Raw genomic sequence first — 18,957 nt, 5'->3', positions numbered from 1 at the left:
AAAAAAAAAAAAGTGTTCATAGTGTAGAGTGTATCTGGAATGTGAGGCAGAGGCAAAAGATGAGGGTTGGAAATGTAGGGAAGGGTCAGATCACAAAGGATTTCATATGCCATATTAAGATAAAGAATTAGGATTTTATATAATGAAGCCAGTCTTGAAACAGGAAAATGTTAAATTTTAGAAAAAGTATTCTGAGTATTGTGGAGCATGGGCAGAATTTAAAAGATTGTGGTAATTCTAGGAGAAAAACTCTCAAGATCAAAGAGACAAAACATATCAGAGAATTCTTTAAGACCTATTAGTCAGGTAGGGTGAAGAAGGAAGAGACTTCTAGGATAATTCCTTGATGGGTTACTGTATCAGTAACAGTTTAGAGGGAAAGGTGATACATTAAATTTTGGATATATTAAGTTTGAGATACCTATGGGATATCCAAGTGGAGATAAGTTTAATAAGGATTTGGAGTTTAGGGTTAGGTTCTGGACTGAGCAATCTTTTTGAGAGTCCTCAAAATATAGATTTTAGTTGAAGATGTGGTTATGAATGAGATCACTAATTTAGAGTAGTGCTATAGAAGGGTCAAGGATAGACTCATAGGACACACCCTGACATTTAAGGATCAGGACAGCAACTAGAAGTCCATGAAGTAGGTCAGTCAGAGTTGACCAGAGAAGAAAACCAGGGAGTGATTTCAGGAACCCAAGAGAGGATAGATTTATGAGGTGGAAGAATAAGCAGAAGACAGATAAATGCAGATTGTGGGAAATAGACAAAAAGAGAAAATGAAGATATTTATTGTAGATTACTTTTTCAAAGTAAGGGCTATCCACCTTTACATTTCTTCCTATATCAGGGAAGAGGTGTTCCTCCCATCAGATACTAAACATTTTGTCTGTGCTCTGATTCCCACTCCCCACATGCCCCTAATTCTGTTTCTTCTGCCTCTGACTCTCCATTGGGTTTTTCCTTTGGGCAGATAAACCTACTTAGTTAGGTCTCTGTGATCTTAAAAAACAACCCAAACAAGTAACTGTCCCTTACTCTTCATTCCTTTTTCTGCCATACATATCATGAGTTTCATGTGAGAGAGGACTAAAGTTTAACAAATGGCAGGGTCAAGGATAAAGGATCTAGAAGGCATGAACTTCAAAGGAGGGGGCATTTTTTTCCTCAGTGGAGTGATGATGTTGGAAGTGGTAAAGGAAAACTAAAGAATACTGAATGAAGCCTTCACTGCTGAAGTAGTAGAGTGTGGAAAAATGAGCAGTGTCTTCCTTGAAAGAAATGTGTGAGAAGTATTGTCCTTCAGGGGGACTAAGATTTAATTAAGCTACAGAGATGAAGACAGCATTCTCCGAAGAGCTAATGTGTATGTGGTGGTGAGGGGGAGGGGTTTTTTTAATAATGAAAATTCTGGAGGCTTCAGTGAAAAGGATTGGGAAAACAGCCAGAGGATGGCATGGTGTGAGTAAAAGAAATACAGAGAAAATTTCAGAAGTATAGATGACAAGAGGGATTTTATTTTCAACTGTTGCAATAAATGGCAATGATAAGAAGCATGGGCATCTGAATACTTTGGAGTAAAGTTGTCAGTTGGCACAGGCTGCATCCCAGTTGCTGTTGGAGGTCTCATGGGGCCACAGTTTATAGCCTTTATTTAGAATTGGGGAACATGATTTCTCAGGATTCCTAACCCAGTCGCAGAAAAAGTAAGATATATGCTCTTCCCACATCTCAGATCAGTCTGTGTTCCTGGTTTATGTTTCCAACTTCCTAAATTACAACTTTTTCTAAGACTTGTTTTTCAGCCACCATCCATTAAATCTGAATGAAAATATCTTTTAGATGTTATTGACTACACAAAGGCCCTTCATGGCAAAATTTGGGTTAAAGGAAATTTTTCAACAAAATACTTTGGTCAAAATGAATCAAGTTTTCTAATGTTGGAAACTTGGTGATTCGAAGTGATTTGAGGTGATTTTTGTAGCTCTCCAGCTAATCTTCCATTTTAGCCATTTCTTTTATTGTCTATTTGTATCACATTTTATATATATTTATGTTCTAGTTTTTCCTATCACAAATATAGAAGAGTAGGAAAAAAGTCTGAAAATAAGGAGAAAAAAAATATATAGGAAAAAAACCTAGAAAAGCAGGAATAATTGGCTGAAGATGAATTAGAAATAAAAAGGAAAACCTTTTTAAAGCCTGAAAATAGATGGAAATACTTTAAAATGCCTTAGAATTTACAAAACAAAGTAGTAGTTGAGAATATTAATTTTTGCTGAAAAAAATTAATCCTCCGTTGACCAACAGGGTCAATAATTAACCTCCAGTTAGGCCAAATTCTATTTGGTCAGTTTCCTTTTCCCAGGTCAGATCACCTACTACAGCACCTTTCTCCAGTTGCCAAAGAGCACATGCCTTTTTCCTCTTATTTTTTTTAATTGCTGATATATTAAAACATATTATTTTGAAACTCTCTATTCTCCAATTTTAGTTTTGTGTTGTTAGAACAGCACTGCTCTCCTATGATTTTCACCTACTTTTATCTCTGGTGACATTTCTTCACCCCTCAACCTGTACCCATTCATAAAAGGTATCCCAGTTTGTCTTAAAATGTAAAAGAATACTTTGAGTTGAAAAAGAAGTAGAAAAGCATGGGTCTGTAGTTACCTTACTGATGGGCGTGGAGGCAGTTTATGCTTTTTTTTTTTTCCAGATAAAGACATCTTGACTCTTAGTTAAAGAGAGGACAGCACCTCAGTGTGACTTCAACAACATGCACGAAAAGATGCAGTACCACTGGTGACTGGCTTAGTGGGGAGGAGTGGGGCGTGGTCCCACGGATGGGTTTTTAGGAAGTCCTGTATTTTGAACAGAATTCAGTTATTAGGGGAATTATGTTGTTGAATGCAGTGTCTTAAATGGAACAGTGTCTCTTTTTCTGAGTAGAGATAAAAATTCTCTTGGCCTATTGAGAAAAATATGATCCCATCTCAATCTCAGAAATTTCTATTTAAGACATATTTGAACTTGTTTTTTTAATGTCCCCAGACTAACTCGATTTATTTAGTAAATTCTGTAGTTTAAAAACAATTGATTTACTGATGGGGCAAATTTGGTTATATCATATTTAGTGGTTTGTTTAATCTTTGGTTGGAGAAAAACATACTTTAACAGACGTTTTTATTTTATTAGAATCTAGACATACTAGATTTTGGGGAACAAAATGTATTTAATGCCTTGTTTGAGATGTTGTAAAGAGAAATGGGAATAAATGTATTCTAATGAAGAGAAAAAATCAAGTTCAAGTTTTGTTTTATTAAGTATCAAAAAAAGAAAGGAAGAGGGATTGGTGATTTGAGTATATGTGCTGCTGAAGCAAGCACGGATTGGTGATTTCAAACATTCAGAAATGGTTGACAATGCCTTAGTTCTTATCTCACATACAAGGGATTGAATTCTTCCTAATTTTTTTTTCCTTGTACGCACTTTTAAAGGATTGAGTTCTTGGAAAAATTTTTTTGTCATATGAGAACATGATTATTTATCATTTTTCCTTAGGTAATTGATATAATTCTAATCCAGTCCTGTTTTTAGTTACTTTGTTTAAGTTGAAATATGAAGAAGCAATTGTTTCTATACATTTCCAGCCTTCTGTATAGTAATTGATAATCACAGTGATGACCCTAAAACATCAAAAATACTATCTACTGTATGCCTGACTATAAAGTGAGGTTTTTCTAAAAACAATTTCAGAAAAGAAGGAGCAGCCTTACATTTGAGTCTAATATGAGACTCTTATTATAAATTTCTTTCTTGCTTTATTTTGAAAAACAAAGAGACTAAAATGACTTCAGTGATTTTGAATGCATAAAGAGGTCACTTGTTGGATTCAGTAAAAAAGGAATCAAATAAATTTAATAGATATGTAGTAATTTTCCCTAGATATATGACCTCAAATTGTGTTAGAAACCATTAAAAATAGACCTTCCGGTTTTCTATTCCATTTAACAAGTATCAGTTTAAAACAGTACAGTTGGTGATTACTTGTGGAAACTTTAAGTATATACTACAGGAGTAAAAAGGCCAGCTATTTCAGTAATTAGACAAATAGAAACTGTGGCTTAGGATAAATTTGTAGTAATAACCCTTTACATATATTCAAAAAGTCCGTTTTCTCAAACTAAATGGAAGTGAAGATGATTTGCTTTTGAAAAATGTGTTAGATGACTCAAAAAGTGACTTTAATAATAAGGCTTATACTGATGTTAAAAATGTGCATAAATAATTTGGATGAAAGTGTTTTGTGAAACAGGAAAGTAGGAGAAAAAGCAGTATTTCAAAATTATCATGATTTATTGTTATTTGAAATCTATAAATGCATTTAAATTTAAATTTGATAACTAAGCATTTGGCTGTTTTATCTGTATTCCTAAAAGTTTCTATTCAAGTTAGCCAGAAAACATTGTTTTTTATATTCTTATTAGGAACACGATGAATCGTCTTGTATTTGGGATTTCTTTCTATTCAGGCTTATGTGGTATTGTTATATTTATTGCACTTCATTTAAGAAGAAGAGTGTATGATATGTTTTGAGAGTTCTGCCAGAAAATGTTTTGGCTTAAAGAAAAAAAGCTTTAGTTATCCTGAAAGAACTTCAGTTTTGTGAGACAATTCATTTCTGTAATAATTTTCAACAAAGAACATGTTATATACAGATTAATAAAAAGTATAGTTTAATTACTCTTTTTTTAAGAGCTTTTTGAAAATTAACACTTCTATTCAATAAATGAAGAAACAAAAACCAGCTTTTCAGCTTTTACTCTTATTTACCTAGATCCATTGATTAGCTTTATATTAATATATTAATAGTGATTTATTTTTTCTTAATTTGAAAAAATTGCAGCTGTCCCTTTCCCCCCAACACATCGCTTAACATCTGAAGAAGTATTCGATATGGATGGGATACCTAGGGTTGATGTTCTGAAGAACCACTTAGTAAAAGAAGGTCGGGTAGATGAAGAAATTGCACTTAGAATTATCAATGAGGGTGCTGCCATCCTTCGGAGAGAGAAAACCATGATAGAAGTAGAGGCTCCAATTACAGGTACACATATTTATATTTGGGATGTTATTTTTATTGTATCATTATTTAGTTGCCCGGATATAAAGCTGTTTCCTCTTTAATCATATCATTTACTAAATAAATATTAATTACATGGGCATTATCTTGAATTTTCAAATTATTTTTGATAATTTTTTTTTTAATTCTTTCCTGTTTTCAGTGAACAAACATGATCCTAAATAATCTGAGTCCAGAAGTTAGTCTAATAAGCTATTGTGAAAGTTTCATTAGTTGTGTTGGCCATGATTCAGTTTGATTCAACAAATACTTATTTACTTTGCTTTCAGTCATTAGAGGCAAATACCTCAGTGTCATATCAGATACCAAAGATGATGATCATTTAGAAGTTAACAGAAAGTATTGAGTTAGAGTAGAGATTTTACTGCTACCATTATAATTTTCTCATCCTAAAACACACATACTTTGTTTCCTGAAGAGGAGCTTTATAAATTTAGATGAAAATTTTGTCACTGGTTACAAATTTCATTACTTTTGTTATATCTTGTTCTAGATCTTGAGTACATGAACACTTGGGTACACATCATCCCAATCATGACTCTTCATAGATGAGTTCCTTCTCAGACATCTCTTGATAGAACTTACACTATCTCTTATGTAAAAGAAATTAGAATTTAAGTAAAATTTGTTATTTCGGAGGTTTTTTTTCATATGTAATAATTTTCTTGTTTCAGTGTGTGGTGACATCCATGGCCAATTTTTTGATCTGATGAAACTTTTTGAAGTAGGAGGATCACCTGCTAATACACGATACCTTTTTCTTGGTGATTATGTGGACAGAGGTTATTTTAGTATAGAGGTAATAATAATATACTGTCATTTGATTTGCTTTTAAGTGTTATCATAGATGATTTCCATTAATTCCTAATAAAATAAGTTCCTGAAATACCTGTATTGGGTTCTTTTTAATACCTCTGCATTTTCTGAAGTTTTTAGGTAAAGCTACTATTTATTCTTCTTCTATCTTTCAAACTCTTCTGTTAATTTTCCCTTTATTAGTTGTTTACATAATTATAATTGCCATTTTCCCAGTGGGAATTACAAGCAAATCAAGGGGTCTTTATTGCCCTGTTACCTAGTAGCCCTAAGGAGCTAGTTCTGTTTATCTCTCTTACTCCTAAAAGCATTAATTAACCCATGTGAAAAAAAAGATTAATTTAATTTTCTCTGATTAAATAAAGCACATTATAATGCTTTTATTGCTTAAACCCTAGTGCTTCTATCTTTCCTTCTGTAGCTGTTAAGACCCTAGGGTATCATATAGAAGCTTTTTAAATTCTGAAAATATTTGTTTGTTTTTAAAAACTTAAGAGGCATTAAAATGACCTGTTGATTATCACTTAATTATAGATGGGGTTTTTTTGCTCCTTTTACTTTTCTAATTATATAAATAAAATCAGGTACATACAGAATAATTTGTATTTTCTAATATATACATTTCTCTTTTTAAATTTTTTTTTAATTGTGGTAAAATTGGTATACAAGATTATATGTATTTCAGGTATATAACATATTTGATATTTGTATACTCTCCTTTTAAGTGAAAATGGAACCATATTATAATATTTCTCTGTAACTTGCTTTTTTTCATTCATCCTTACACTGTAATGTATTTCAGGTCAGTAAATATAAATTTGTAGCATCAGTGTTAAATGCTGCATTGTATTTAATTGAAGAAACAAACCACAGTTAATCAATTCCTTATTGTTAGACACTTAAGGTGTTCCCATTATTTTGCCATTACAAATGATGTTTCATTAGGCCATGTTATTCATACATCTTTGCATACTTGCCCAATTATTTCTGTAGGACAGATTCCTAGAGGTAAAATTGCTGAGTACAAGCTCTACCAATAGATACTTGTGTTGAGCATTTAATACGCTCCAAGTGTGTTCTAAGCACTTAACTCACATGGATTAATTTAATCCTCACAACAATGTTATGAGGTAAGTACTGTTATTTTATCCATTTTAGAGATGAGAAATCTGAGGCTTGGAGAGGTTAAGTATAAACTGCCCAGGTCACATTGTTAGTAAGCAGTGCAGCCAGGCAGTCTGACTCCAAGCCTGTGCTCTTAAACACCTCTCCTGGTAAATATTGAAGCCCTACCTAGCAAATTTCCATGCTGGTTACTGTTGTTTGTATCCCCCTTCTCCAGTGCTTTTGTCAACCTCCCTTCTACGGTATGCTAGGACAGCTGATGAGGAAGGGAGTTTAGGGCTCTGTGCATCCAAATTTTCTTAGAAATTTTATTATCTCTGAGTACTTTCATTCATAGTTTCGTCATCAACCCCATTAGCCTTCCCTCAAGGCTTCGAGAAAACTAGTAAATAGCCCTTCTTAACAAAAAGATTGGGGGCTTTGACGAAAACAATAAACAATTTTGGGAAGCTTAGTTGGTAACTGATCGTCGTTGTTGTGTATGTCCTTATAGTATTTTTAGCTGACAACACATTTTATTGTTATAAAAGGAAAATAACAAGGAATCAAAATAAGCAAAAAGGACAGGTAGAGTTTAATAAGTATTTCCCTGGTTTAATTACTTTTTTCTTGTGAATAAAATGAAGGATGAATAATTACATATTTTAATATACCTTAACTTGTTAAAAATAAAGTTTGTTTTTTATTTTTGTGTATGATAATATAAACCAAGCTTATTTCCATATGAAATAGTCCTTCTTTATTTTTAACCAAATAAGTAAAATGTATCTATTTCTTATGTTAAATCTATTTAAAGTATCTATTCCTTTATTATGAAATAAACATAAAACATGGCTATTTTCTTCATTAGGCAGCATGGCCTAATGCTTAAGATCTGAGAGTCAGAATCTTATCCATTGCTTACAACTTTTGTGATTTCAGACAAGTTACTTAAACTCTTCACTTAAATCTCCTCATTTGTAAAATAGAAATAGTATTATATACTTCATAGGGTTGTTTAAAGACTAAGTGAAGGGGATTATTTTTATAGTGCTTGACACATTGTAAGTACTCAGTAAAAGTTAGCTGCTGTAACTTCTTACATTATCATTATTTATTGATATATCTATGGAGGAGAGACAAATCCACAAGTTTTTACAGCAGTCTGTAAATCTGAAGTAGTTAAATAAATTGACTCATTCATTCAACAAATATTTATTACTCTTCTACTGTTTGCTAGGTACTTTTCCAGGAGCAGATAATCAGACGTGGATAAGATGACAAAGTCCCTGATTTCATGAGCTTATATTTTAGTATAAAGAGAAAAAGATAATAATGAGTAATAGAGATTGTAAGGGTAATAGAATTGGAGGAAAAGGAGCAAAGATCAAACAACTACGTTAAAGAGAAATGTAAGATGAATTCACTGGAAACATTTTCTTTTGCAGTGTGTCTTATATTTATGGGTCCTGAAGATTCTATACCCAAGCACATTATTTCTTCTAAGAGGCAATCATGAATGCAGACACCTTACTGAATATTTTACCTTTAAGCAGGAATGTAAGTACTGCCATGAGAAGTATTTTCACTTCCTTAATATTCTTTTGGAATGATGTGTGTAGTAAGCGTTTGAAGACTTGACAGTGTAACATGTAAGAACAGATTTTGTGTCCAAACATATAAAGCTTTGAGGAAGATGGGAAAGAAATCTCTAGTGTTTAATGACATTTTATTCAGACATATGTACTTACAAACAGTTTTCAGTTTTATATATAGCTACTTGTGTATAGTAATGTTAAAATTACTTTTTCTAACAGGAAGAATAAAAATCAAAAGAAAAAAAATGTCACATTGGAGATTTTTGTCCCTCATATTGAGGCATTCCCATAAGGTTCTTCACAAATGATTCATCCTGTCATCATTGCAGATTGTTTCAAACATACTATTAATGAATTGAAATTCTTAACCTACAATGTATATCCCCATTTCTCTCTTAAATTATAACAATGGTAATAAATAGCTGTAAGCAACCACATGATATAGAGCAATGTTTGGCCTTTTTTCACACCTCATAGCTGTGCACTTGTTAAGTTAATAATTTAGTCTTAGAGTTAAGTTCTAAAAACAGATAATTTCAGAATCGAGACTCAAAATATGATCCAATAGTGCTTGCTTTGGCAGCACATATACTAAAACATGATCCAATAAAGATCATATCAGTAGAGACTTCCAGTAAAAGGAGAAAAATATAGTGATGGGTGATGGCAGACATGACAAATTCATGTAACTTCAAAGATCAGGCGGGTAACATAAATGAATAAAAGATGAGACCTGAGAAGTGTATGCTTGACCTAAAAGCAATCAAATTTTTTATTAAACCAGAGTGCTAGAAAACAGATCTGTTCGCAGGCTATCAGTTTAGAACCTCTGGTTGCTGGATATAGATTTTCTCATATTTGAATGGAATATGAGGAAGTTAGAAACTAAGATTTTTTTTTTTACCTTTAGATAATTAACAAACCACCCACCAAAATCCCACCAAAAACAAAATATCCAGGAATTTAAAGCTATAAAGGAGTAAAGGAATGTGTATGATATCTCCTTAAAAGTAAATGACAGTTTGATTTGGTGGAGTTTTGTCTTGTGTTATGTTGACTTCTGACGTCAGTGCCCATTTTAAGCATTCATTGAAACTAGAAGAACCCTTCTGCTCCTCTAACATATGAATAAAATCTTTTCTTTTTTTACTTGGATGGACCTTGAGTTTTTTTGTGATGATATAGCAGTCTTGCCTGTAACAACAAAGTAGTCACTGACTCTTATAATAAAATAAAGTTTAAGACTATTTTAGCTTTAAGTATATTTCTAATTTTGCCTTACTTGGTCTGTAAAGGCGAAAGGTTAAGCTGTTTTTAGAGCGTTGACTTATTTATTTTTAGTAATATTTTATGACTATCTGCTGCATACCTGAAATAAATTTAGAGAGAACAAATATTTTGTCTTCATAAGACCAATAACATTGCTTATCTTTGTTGATTCTTATAGAGCAAGATGCTTGCCTTTAATAATTCTGAGAATTGACAGATGTATAGAGCTGTCCACCACCACAGTCATGATACAGAAAAGTTTTATCATCCCAGAAATTCCCTCTTGCTGCCTTTTTATAGTTACCCTTTCATCCATTCTCAACATCTGGCCACCACTTGGCTGTTTTTTATGCCTATAGTTTTCTTGCCTTTGTTTTAATAGTCAATTTTATATGTATGTATGTATATGTTTTCAGAATGATCAACTAGTAATGTAATTTTCAATTTAATTTTTTCTTTTTCTAGGTAAAATTAAATATTCAGAAAGAGTCTATGAAGCTTGTATGGAAGCTTTTGATAGCCTGCCTCTTGCTGCACTTTTAAATCAACAATTTCTTTGTGTTCATGGTGGACTTTCACCAGAAGTACACACACTGGATGATATTAGGAGAGTGAGTATATATTTCAGTTCCAAGGTTTGTCATTATTTATAGTACTTTGTTGGGTAGGGAGTAGAAGCTTCAAACTTCTCTTTATTGCCAACATTAGGTATTGGTAAAAATTAATATACTGATATTTTAAGGAAATATCTTCTAGTCATTCAGAACAATGTAGTATGGACTGTATTGAAAATTGGTATCACTTTCCTATGTCCATTCTATTCTCACTTTTTGACAAGTTATTTCTGTTCTTTGTTTCTTTCATCTTTATTTCACAGTTAGATAGATTCAAAGAGCCACCTGCATTTGGACCAATGTGTGACTTGCTATGGTCCGATCCTTCTGAAGATTTTGGAAATGAAAAATCACAGGAACATTTTAGTCACAATACAGTTCGAGGATGTTCTTATTTTTATAAGTAAGGAAAAAATATCCAAGATTAATTACATTTTAGTTGTTAAAATAGCATATGCTTCATACAGAAAACCATTGTTTTACTTAATTTACTCTTTTCCCCCCACAGCTATCCAGCAGTGTGTGAATTTTTGCAAAACAATAATTTGTTATCGATTATTAGAGCTCATGAAGCTCAAGATGCAGGGTAAGAATTCTGTTTCCGTGACCCAAATTAACACCTATGTACAAATCAAACTTAGTAACAATGATTGATGCTTTACGATGCATATTAAGCTATTTGTTTTGCAGCTATAGAATGTACAGAAAAAGTCAAACTACAGGGTTCCCTTCATTAATAACAATTTTTTCGGCACCTAATTACTTAGATGTCTACAATAATAAAGGTAAGATGTTGTTGATAAAAAAATTGTTAAACAACTTAGCATTTTAATTTACTTATTTTTTGAAAATAGAAAAGGGGCATTGTTTGAATATCCAAATCTCATTATAAAAAAGTATAAGATATAAGGGAGGGGAGAGAACAAGAAATAAAAATCCAAAATGTGAAACTTAAGTCATACGTAACCATTCCATAACTTGTCACTCACAAAAGCTGTCTTGTACAAGAATGCTGAGTTAAGTACGTCAAGCAAAATCAAACGTGATTTTCTCAAACTCCCCTTTCTTAAATCTTTTCCCTTATAATCAAGAGAATGTTTATTTCTTTGCATAAAGCTACTGCTGCTGCTTTGACCATTTTGTGTATTTGTACTGTATAGTTGTTTAGTTGATCATGTTTCTTGTTTTATGTTCACTGATCTAGGTTCTCTTTCCCTTTCTTATTCCCTACTTTTACCTCCACAGCCCCATCACTGCCCCATCAAGATTTGTAGTTGAGCCTTCTTTGATTAATTCGCTCTCACCTCCTTTCAGGCATATGTTCTTCCCTTTCCTTTCTTTTTACTGTTCTTTCTTCTTTTTTTTCTTATATCTTTTTTCTTTACCTTTTGTTCCATTGGTTTCCATTCCCCCTCCTTCCCTTTAAATTTGATGGGGTGTGTATTATAGTAATTGGGTTTCATTTAACTTTGAACATAGCTTATTGACAGATAATACCAAAGGATCTTAATCTAGTTAAGTGTGTGCCAAGAACATTGAAGATAAGCTTGAGTATGTTTTTGTAGTTCACATTTTCAGCCTATTCTGTTTTGACTTGTCTGGAATTCAGTTGACTGTGCCATAGTCTCAAGGCTCAGACTGGAGTGGATGTGCCAGGATGAAAGAACAGACTTTTAAAAGTATATTTAGAGAGATAATGAGGTCATTGCTAAATATGGGTTGTGGTGTGAGTTCAAAAGAGGAGCAGAATAAGAGTTCTTTGGATGATTGGAAGTGATGGTTAAACAATTAAAACATTCGCCTGAGGTCAAGCAGTAGCATGCTATATAATAACTTTGACACAAAATATGTTGTAAGAACATAATACTATGTTAATTACCAAAAGAACCATAATACTAATGTTAACTGGCTAATCTTTAGAAGCTAGTATCAGTACAGCCTTTAAGTATTATGCTAATGCTAAAATATTCTTTTAAATTTTGTTTTGGTTTATAAATTTTTAAACTTCTGTAAAGTTACCTGATGAGATACGGCTTCATTTTTGAGGGGAAATGTAACTGAGTTTTGACTGCATTCTCAAGAACAGACTCAAGTGCTACATTTAACTCTCTACCGTGCTCTCATTCATCTCAACTGTGACCTCCCCTTTCAGCATTAAACGGGCTAGCTAGAGTTCAGTGCTCAGTTGATTACTGCCTTACTAGTTGTCCTTTGTTTGACTCAGGAGGTTAAGGATCAATTTTCTTAGTACTCAGAATAGAAACTCACACTATTGAATCTGTCTTGTCAGAATCAAATGTCTTTTTGTAGTTCTGAGTCTGTACATAGTGTTAATGATTTGAGTGCTTCTGTGGTATGAGTATGTTTGTATTGTTTCATTCTATATGTAAGACAATTTTCTAGATTCTCTAGTTTTTTTAAAGCTGAAAGCTTGGTATCAGCCTATAATTTCTGAGGCTAAATTTAAGATACTTTTATTTCATGGGAATTTTGTAAAAGAACAGGCATATTACTTGTGACCCTATATTAGCCAGAATCTCAAATCTTGGAATTTAACAGCTACATTTCAATACTTTTCATTAAAATGAAAAAGAGAAGTAACCAACCACATAGTTATTATATCTGCAGAGCATTTTACATTTTTACATGTTTTCATGCAAAATGCATTCTCTGATCTTAAAACAAACTTCTGAAGTAGGTGGGGTGAACATATTAGTCCTATTTTATAAATGAGAAACAGATTAGTTAAATAATTTACCAAGTATTGCACAGCTAGTACCTGTCATAGCTTAGATTAGAATCTAGCACTCTCTAACCTAGTATTCCATAAAATAATATAACCAGTGACTGAAACTTATGTCAGTTAATTTAAGATATTATTTATATCAACATACTGAAACATTAGAAAGATATCTGAAATTGAGATGGGTATGGGTTATTTGGTTATATTTTCTCTTTTGGTGTTTTAATGGATGTTTTTTTCTAAATGAAGTAAAATATTTTTTAGTAGTTTCACTTGATTTTCCATATTAAATGAAATAAATACATTCATACATTTTTAAATAAAATATTCTACATTGGTTTTTTTCTTTTTTTGTTTTTTCTGTTTTTTGGGGGGAGCGTATTTGGTTTGGTTTTTCTTTATTACCATTTAGGTTACCTGCAACTAAAAAAGACTCTTAAATTCTTCCAACTTTTATGAACTTTTAAACCTAGAAAATTGTTCATTGCCATTCTGTGTTTCCTTTAAAAATTGAGTTTTCACAATTTTGGATTTAATAAAAGTGTGTATTTATCATTGGATCATAAAGTAAAACATTCTGGAAAGAATCTAGAAGTTTGATTAATAATAACATGAAGCTTTGACGATGCTCTACATAAAAGTTTGTTAGAAAACAAAAAGTGCGTTATTACTAAAATTAGTTCCTACCTCCCTCTACTAGCCCTCATTCCACTCACCCCTTGAATTCCCTACCCAGTTAAAAAGATATTTTTCTGCTTTTATGTGTTTTAGACATTTGGAGCTAAAGACAAATTGTTACATTGACATTCAAACTTATCTTGCAGCTGCTGTATTAAAGTATGAAAATAATGTGATGAATATTCGACAATTTAACTGTTCTCCACATCCTTACTGGTTGCCCAATTTTATGGATGTCTTCACATGGTCTTTACCATTTGTTGGAGAGAAAGGTATGATTTTTATTTTTAAAAAATTGTTTTATTACTGTTACATTTACTCCAGTTTACTATCACAGGCACCTACTTGCTAAAGGAAGCTGAAATCTAGTTTCACTGTGGGTACAGCTCTACTTGTGTCAGTGGGTGTGGATCTGAGAGCCTCAAAGATATTTTAGTTAGCTGTTTACAGCCCCCATGTGATTGTATCTGGGGGACTGGGAGACAACTTATAAATAGCCTGATGTTGTCTTCAGCTGTTGAGTTTTCTTTTTTTCTTTAGCTTAAATCTTTTATGAAGGTTAGAAGGATAGCTTTGCTTTGTATTGGACACTGTTGTGTGTTTTAACACCAATATTGGGGGATGTCACAGCAATTTATGGGATAATTTAATAGACCTCGGTTGGGGCAATGCTAGTCATTTTATAGTAGTTCTGTACTCAGAAAAATGGTAAAGAGAAATTCACATTCTAACCTGACATTTCCTCTCCTATATAAAAAATATGTATGTAATTTTAGTGGTAATGCTTTTCTAATAATTTAGAGAGATACTTATTAGTATATACTTAATAGTTTTTAAAGAGAACATAAATGCTATTTATGAAATTTTGTTTCTGTGTTTTGTTCTAGTTCTGTAGAATTCTTAGGATTTCCTTACTTTATCACATTCTTTTCCAATTTAGTGTTAATTTTTCTACAAGGCAATGCCTTAGTTTCCATATGTGGAAAACAAGAGTTTGAGAATACAGACATGATTGTAAAACATTTTGTTCTATATCCCTCCTTATTTTTTCTCACCTCTTCCATGTTACAAAATGTTTCTTTCCGTTTGAAATGTTACTTCTGCCAAGGCAATTTTTGGTTCTAAAATTCAGAGTTAATACTTAAACTGTGCATGTTAAATAGGTTTTTTTTAGATTGGCTTCAGTTGTCATTTACTCAGTAGGTCAACACAAAGTTAATATGGAGATAGAGTTACCCACTTTAGCATTTGAGAAGGGGGCAAGTGAAGGGCTTAGGTGCAAGGGATGCATTACACTTATAACCTTCTATCTTTGGTATATGAAAATAGTTCAATCATAGCATCATCAGGCTAAAGAGAATTAAGAATTCATCTTGCTCATTCTTCTACCTCCAGGCTATACTGCAGCTCAACTATTTTAATGTAATATGAGTGGAGCGGGGGGTGGAGCGAACAGGGAGGATAACAGTAGGAGGAAGATGGATATTTCATAGATTCTAATTTGATTCTCTGATGCTTCCCCAATAAGGTAATATTTAATTGTATCTAATTTAAATGTTTATGCTATGAGTGTTTAAACAAAGAAAGAAATAGAGATAATAATTTTTCTCAACTAATGCACTTTTTTAAAAATTTATTTATTTTTATTAAGTTTATTGGGGTAAGATTGGTTAATACAATTATATAATTTTCAGGTGTACATTATCATTTGACATCTGTATATTGTGTGTTTACCACCCAAAGTCCAGTTTCCTTTAGCTACCATATATTTGATCCCCTTTACCCACTTCACCCTCCCTCCTCCCCCTACATTTGACCCCCTTACCCTGTCTACCTCTCCCCTCCTCCCCCACCCTACTAATAACCACTAGTCTATAGTCCATATCCATGAGACTCTGTTTGTCCTGCTCATTTGTTGCTTTTAGGTTTATATCCCACATGTAAATGATATTCAACTTTTTCTGTGATTTTCAACTTTTTCTGTCTGGCTTATTTTGCTTAGCATGATTATCTTGAGGTCTATCCATGTTGTCGCAAATGGCAGTATTTCATCTCTTCTTATGGCTGAGTAATATTCCATTATATATATGTACCGCAGCTTCTTTAGCCAATCATCTATCGTAGGACACTTCATTTGCTTCCGTGTCCTGTCCACTGTGAATAATGCTTAATGCACTTTTCAAAAACCAGGACATCACAAAATTTTAGAGCTCATGGTGAGCTTAACAATCGTGTAGTCTAATTCCTTTTGAAAGATGAGAAAATTTATCTACTTTCTGTGGATTTCTCTTAAGTGAAGATGGAGAACAGTAGTTTTGTATCAGCATTCTTGCATTTGAAATCTGCTACTAAGTGATCTTTTGCCATTCTAAATTATCTATTATAAGGTGAGAAAATATTCAAACCTTTTGACCATTTTTATTGTTTTTCTATGGATCTTCTCTAAATTACATCTTTCTAAAACCGAAGCCCAGATTTGAACATTATATGCAAATAGAATCCTAAACAATGATCAGTGCAGTAAGAAAATTTTCTCAGACTTGTTGCATACTTTTCCATTTTAGTACATGTTAACTTTAGATAGTCTGACTACTTCTTGATTCTAATGAAAATTTTCTTTTGGTGTGAAAAGCAGCAAATGATATCTCATTTGTTCTACTTCAAAAAAGCCAGTTTGACTCTGATCCAGTTCCTCAGAAGAAACTAACCAGAGCCAGAGCCTTCCTGAGAGGCTGGTTTAATTATAAAGTTAGATGAAAACAATGTTTTTTAATCTTCTGGGGGATTTTTGTTTCCTTAAAGAAAAACTTATATTGGAAAATTTCCAATATATACAAAGGTAGAGTGAATAATAGGATGAATTCCTATGTACTAATTACTCATCTTCAACAATTATTATCAAGTCATGGCCAATACTGTGTCATTTATATCCCCATCCACTGATCCCAACCCCCACACCCCACACTTTAAGTCAAGTCTCAGCTATTTTTTTTGTACCTATAAATGTTTTAAATGAATCTCTAAAAGTAAGGACTCTACTTTTAATTAAAGTAACTACACAGAAACTTTAATCTCTTAATACAAAACCCTGATGAAAGTTATGAATCTGATGAAAGTTATGAACTTTTGCCCCAGGAAAATTCATGTACAAATACATTTACATTTGTACATACATATAACATTTTCAGGGCACTCAAAGATCTGAATTCAGTTGGTTAACCTCCTCAGGTTTATTGGTCCCAATTTAAGAACCTCTCTTCTAGAGGTTCCAATATGGTGTGATCTTCTTAGAAAGTCATACCTATAAGATTTATTCATTTACTAGATTTTTTTTAAGTGTATTTTATTCACAGTACTTAGGATATAAAAATACAAATAAGATATGGGTCTTTGCAGATTAATAATGGACTTAAGCTACATAAATGATGATAAAATATAATGTAATAATCACTCTCAGATAAGCATAGTTTTATAGGAATTAAGAGAGATTATATCTGTCAGAGGGATTAAAGTAGCATTTGAACTGGGGCTTGAAGAATGGTAGAATTGTGCTGGTAGATAGTGCACAGGAATTCTCGGTAAGAGAACTTGTCAAGCCCCAGTCTGAAAGCAAGAAAGCATAAGGTCACTGACAAATGTTAAGGGGTTCAATTGATTAGCGAGTAAGATGTATGAAGGATAGGAGTAGAAAAAGAATGAAAATTTAAGTCATGTTTAGATTGTGAGTATCTCGATCACCACACAGAGAATTTGGAACTTTGATAAATGGTGGGAAGCAACTGAAAGAGAATATGATGATGATAGTCATTAGGAAAACTACTCTGGTGAAAGGACTGGAAGGAAGGCTATGGGTTGGGAGACCTTTTGTGAAGCTGTATCAAGAGTCAAATGGAAACATAATGAAGCTGTGGTAGGGTTAGGAGAGCAGGCGAGAACCACAAGAACTATAGAAGTAGAATAAGTGAGACTTAACAAGGATTGCATGTTTAAGGTGAGGGAATGGTTGGATGTTTTGAGTCTGGTAATAATAGTGCCATTAACACCCTCAGATGAAAATCACTGTCATTCTATCGAGCCCTCACTCTGGTTTTAGCTGCTCTTCAACGTCATTGGAATCGCTAGGCCTTTGACTATGTCATTTTCTTATTAGTCAGACCTCTCCTTGTCTCTCTTCTTAACATAACCTCAAACTCCTTTCTCTCTCGTTTTTCTGCGTTATTAGTCCTATAACTCACCTCCAGCAAAGTCCAGCTATCCATTTTCTCCATTCTTACAGCCAAGGTATGGAGTATTGCTAGAGATATTTATACATCAAAATATTTGATTTCTAGCATTAGCTGGGCTCTCAGTAGTACCCAACATCCTTTATGTCACTGGTCTGCTTCGTCTCCCATTTCCTTTAGGATAGTCTAAATTTTCATCCTTTTTTTTTTCAAACACTTTCTTTTTCCAGCCACTTGCCTCACTCTCAGAGAAAACACATACCATTCGTGGGAGCTTTCTCTACTTACTGTTTTTCTGTTTTATAAGCTGAACTCATCTTGAATTCTTGTCTTGTGCCTGGATTCAATTATCCTTCTGCTTTTTTAGGAACCTTGCTTCATCAGTTAGGTCCTCTATATCTTCAAACTTTCTCTACTAAACTCTTGTATACATTATTTCAATTTGTCTGATATTTAAATTTAAAAAATTTCCTCCAGCTGGTATCTTTCTTTGGCTAGCTACTCTTATGATGTTTCTCTCTTGCCTTTCCTTCACAGCTAAGCCTCTGGATGAAAAGTACTATATACTTAAAAGCTACTATTTAGTATCAATAAAAGGTTTCTGGTAGCCTTCAAGATAAACCTTAACCTGTCACACATGGTTTTTGGACCATCCCCACTTTCTCTTTCATATTGTCTAACACAGCACAGCCAATTTCCTTGGTATGTTGTGCTCTTGAAGTATCATGCCTTCATTCTTTTTATTTTTTTCGTAACAGCTTTATTG

General features: G+C 32.8%; 1 protein-coding gene across 4 annotated transcripts in view; it reads left to right on the top strand.

Annotated features, from left to right (window-relative positions):
- PPP3CB (protein phosphatase 3 catalytic subunit beta) overlaps window positions 1–18,957 on the top strand; it is a 43,483-nt gene that overhangs the window by 6,757 nt on the left and 17,769 nt on the right. For all 4 annotated transcript variants that reach the window (XM_039872136.1, XM_039872137.1, XM_039872135.1 and 1 more), the window contains exons 2-9: window positions 4,910–5,110; window positions 5,821–5,945; window positions 8,515–8,626; window positions 10,399–10,544; window positions 10,811–10,950; window positions 11,056–11,133; window positions 11,238–11,332; window positions 14,115–14,240. In XM_039872136.1, coding sequence (XP_039728070.1) covers window positions 4,910–5,110; window positions 5,821–5,945; window positions 8,515–8,626; window positions 10,399–10,544; window positions 10,811–10,950; window positions 11,056–11,133; window positions 11,238–11,332; window positions 14,115–14,240 — 1,023 coding nt within the window. The remainder of the gene's footprint in view (window positions 1–4,909; window positions 5,111–5,820; window positions 5,946–8,514; window positions 8,627–10,398; window positions 10,545–10,810; window positions 10,951–11,055; window positions 11,134–11,237; window positions 11,333–14,114; window positions 14,241–18,957) is intronic.

This window comes from Pteropus medius, unplaced genomic scaffold (assembly GCF_902729225.1).
Source record: "Pteropus medius unplaced genomic scaffold, Ma_sr-lr_union100, whole genome shotgun sequence".
NCBI lineage: Eukaryota > Metazoa > Chordata > Mammalia > Chiroptera > Pteropodidae > Pteropus > Pteropus medius.
The sequence above is the reverse complement of the archived record's forward strand: the minus strand, read 5'-3'. Positions and strand labels throughout refer to the sequence as shown.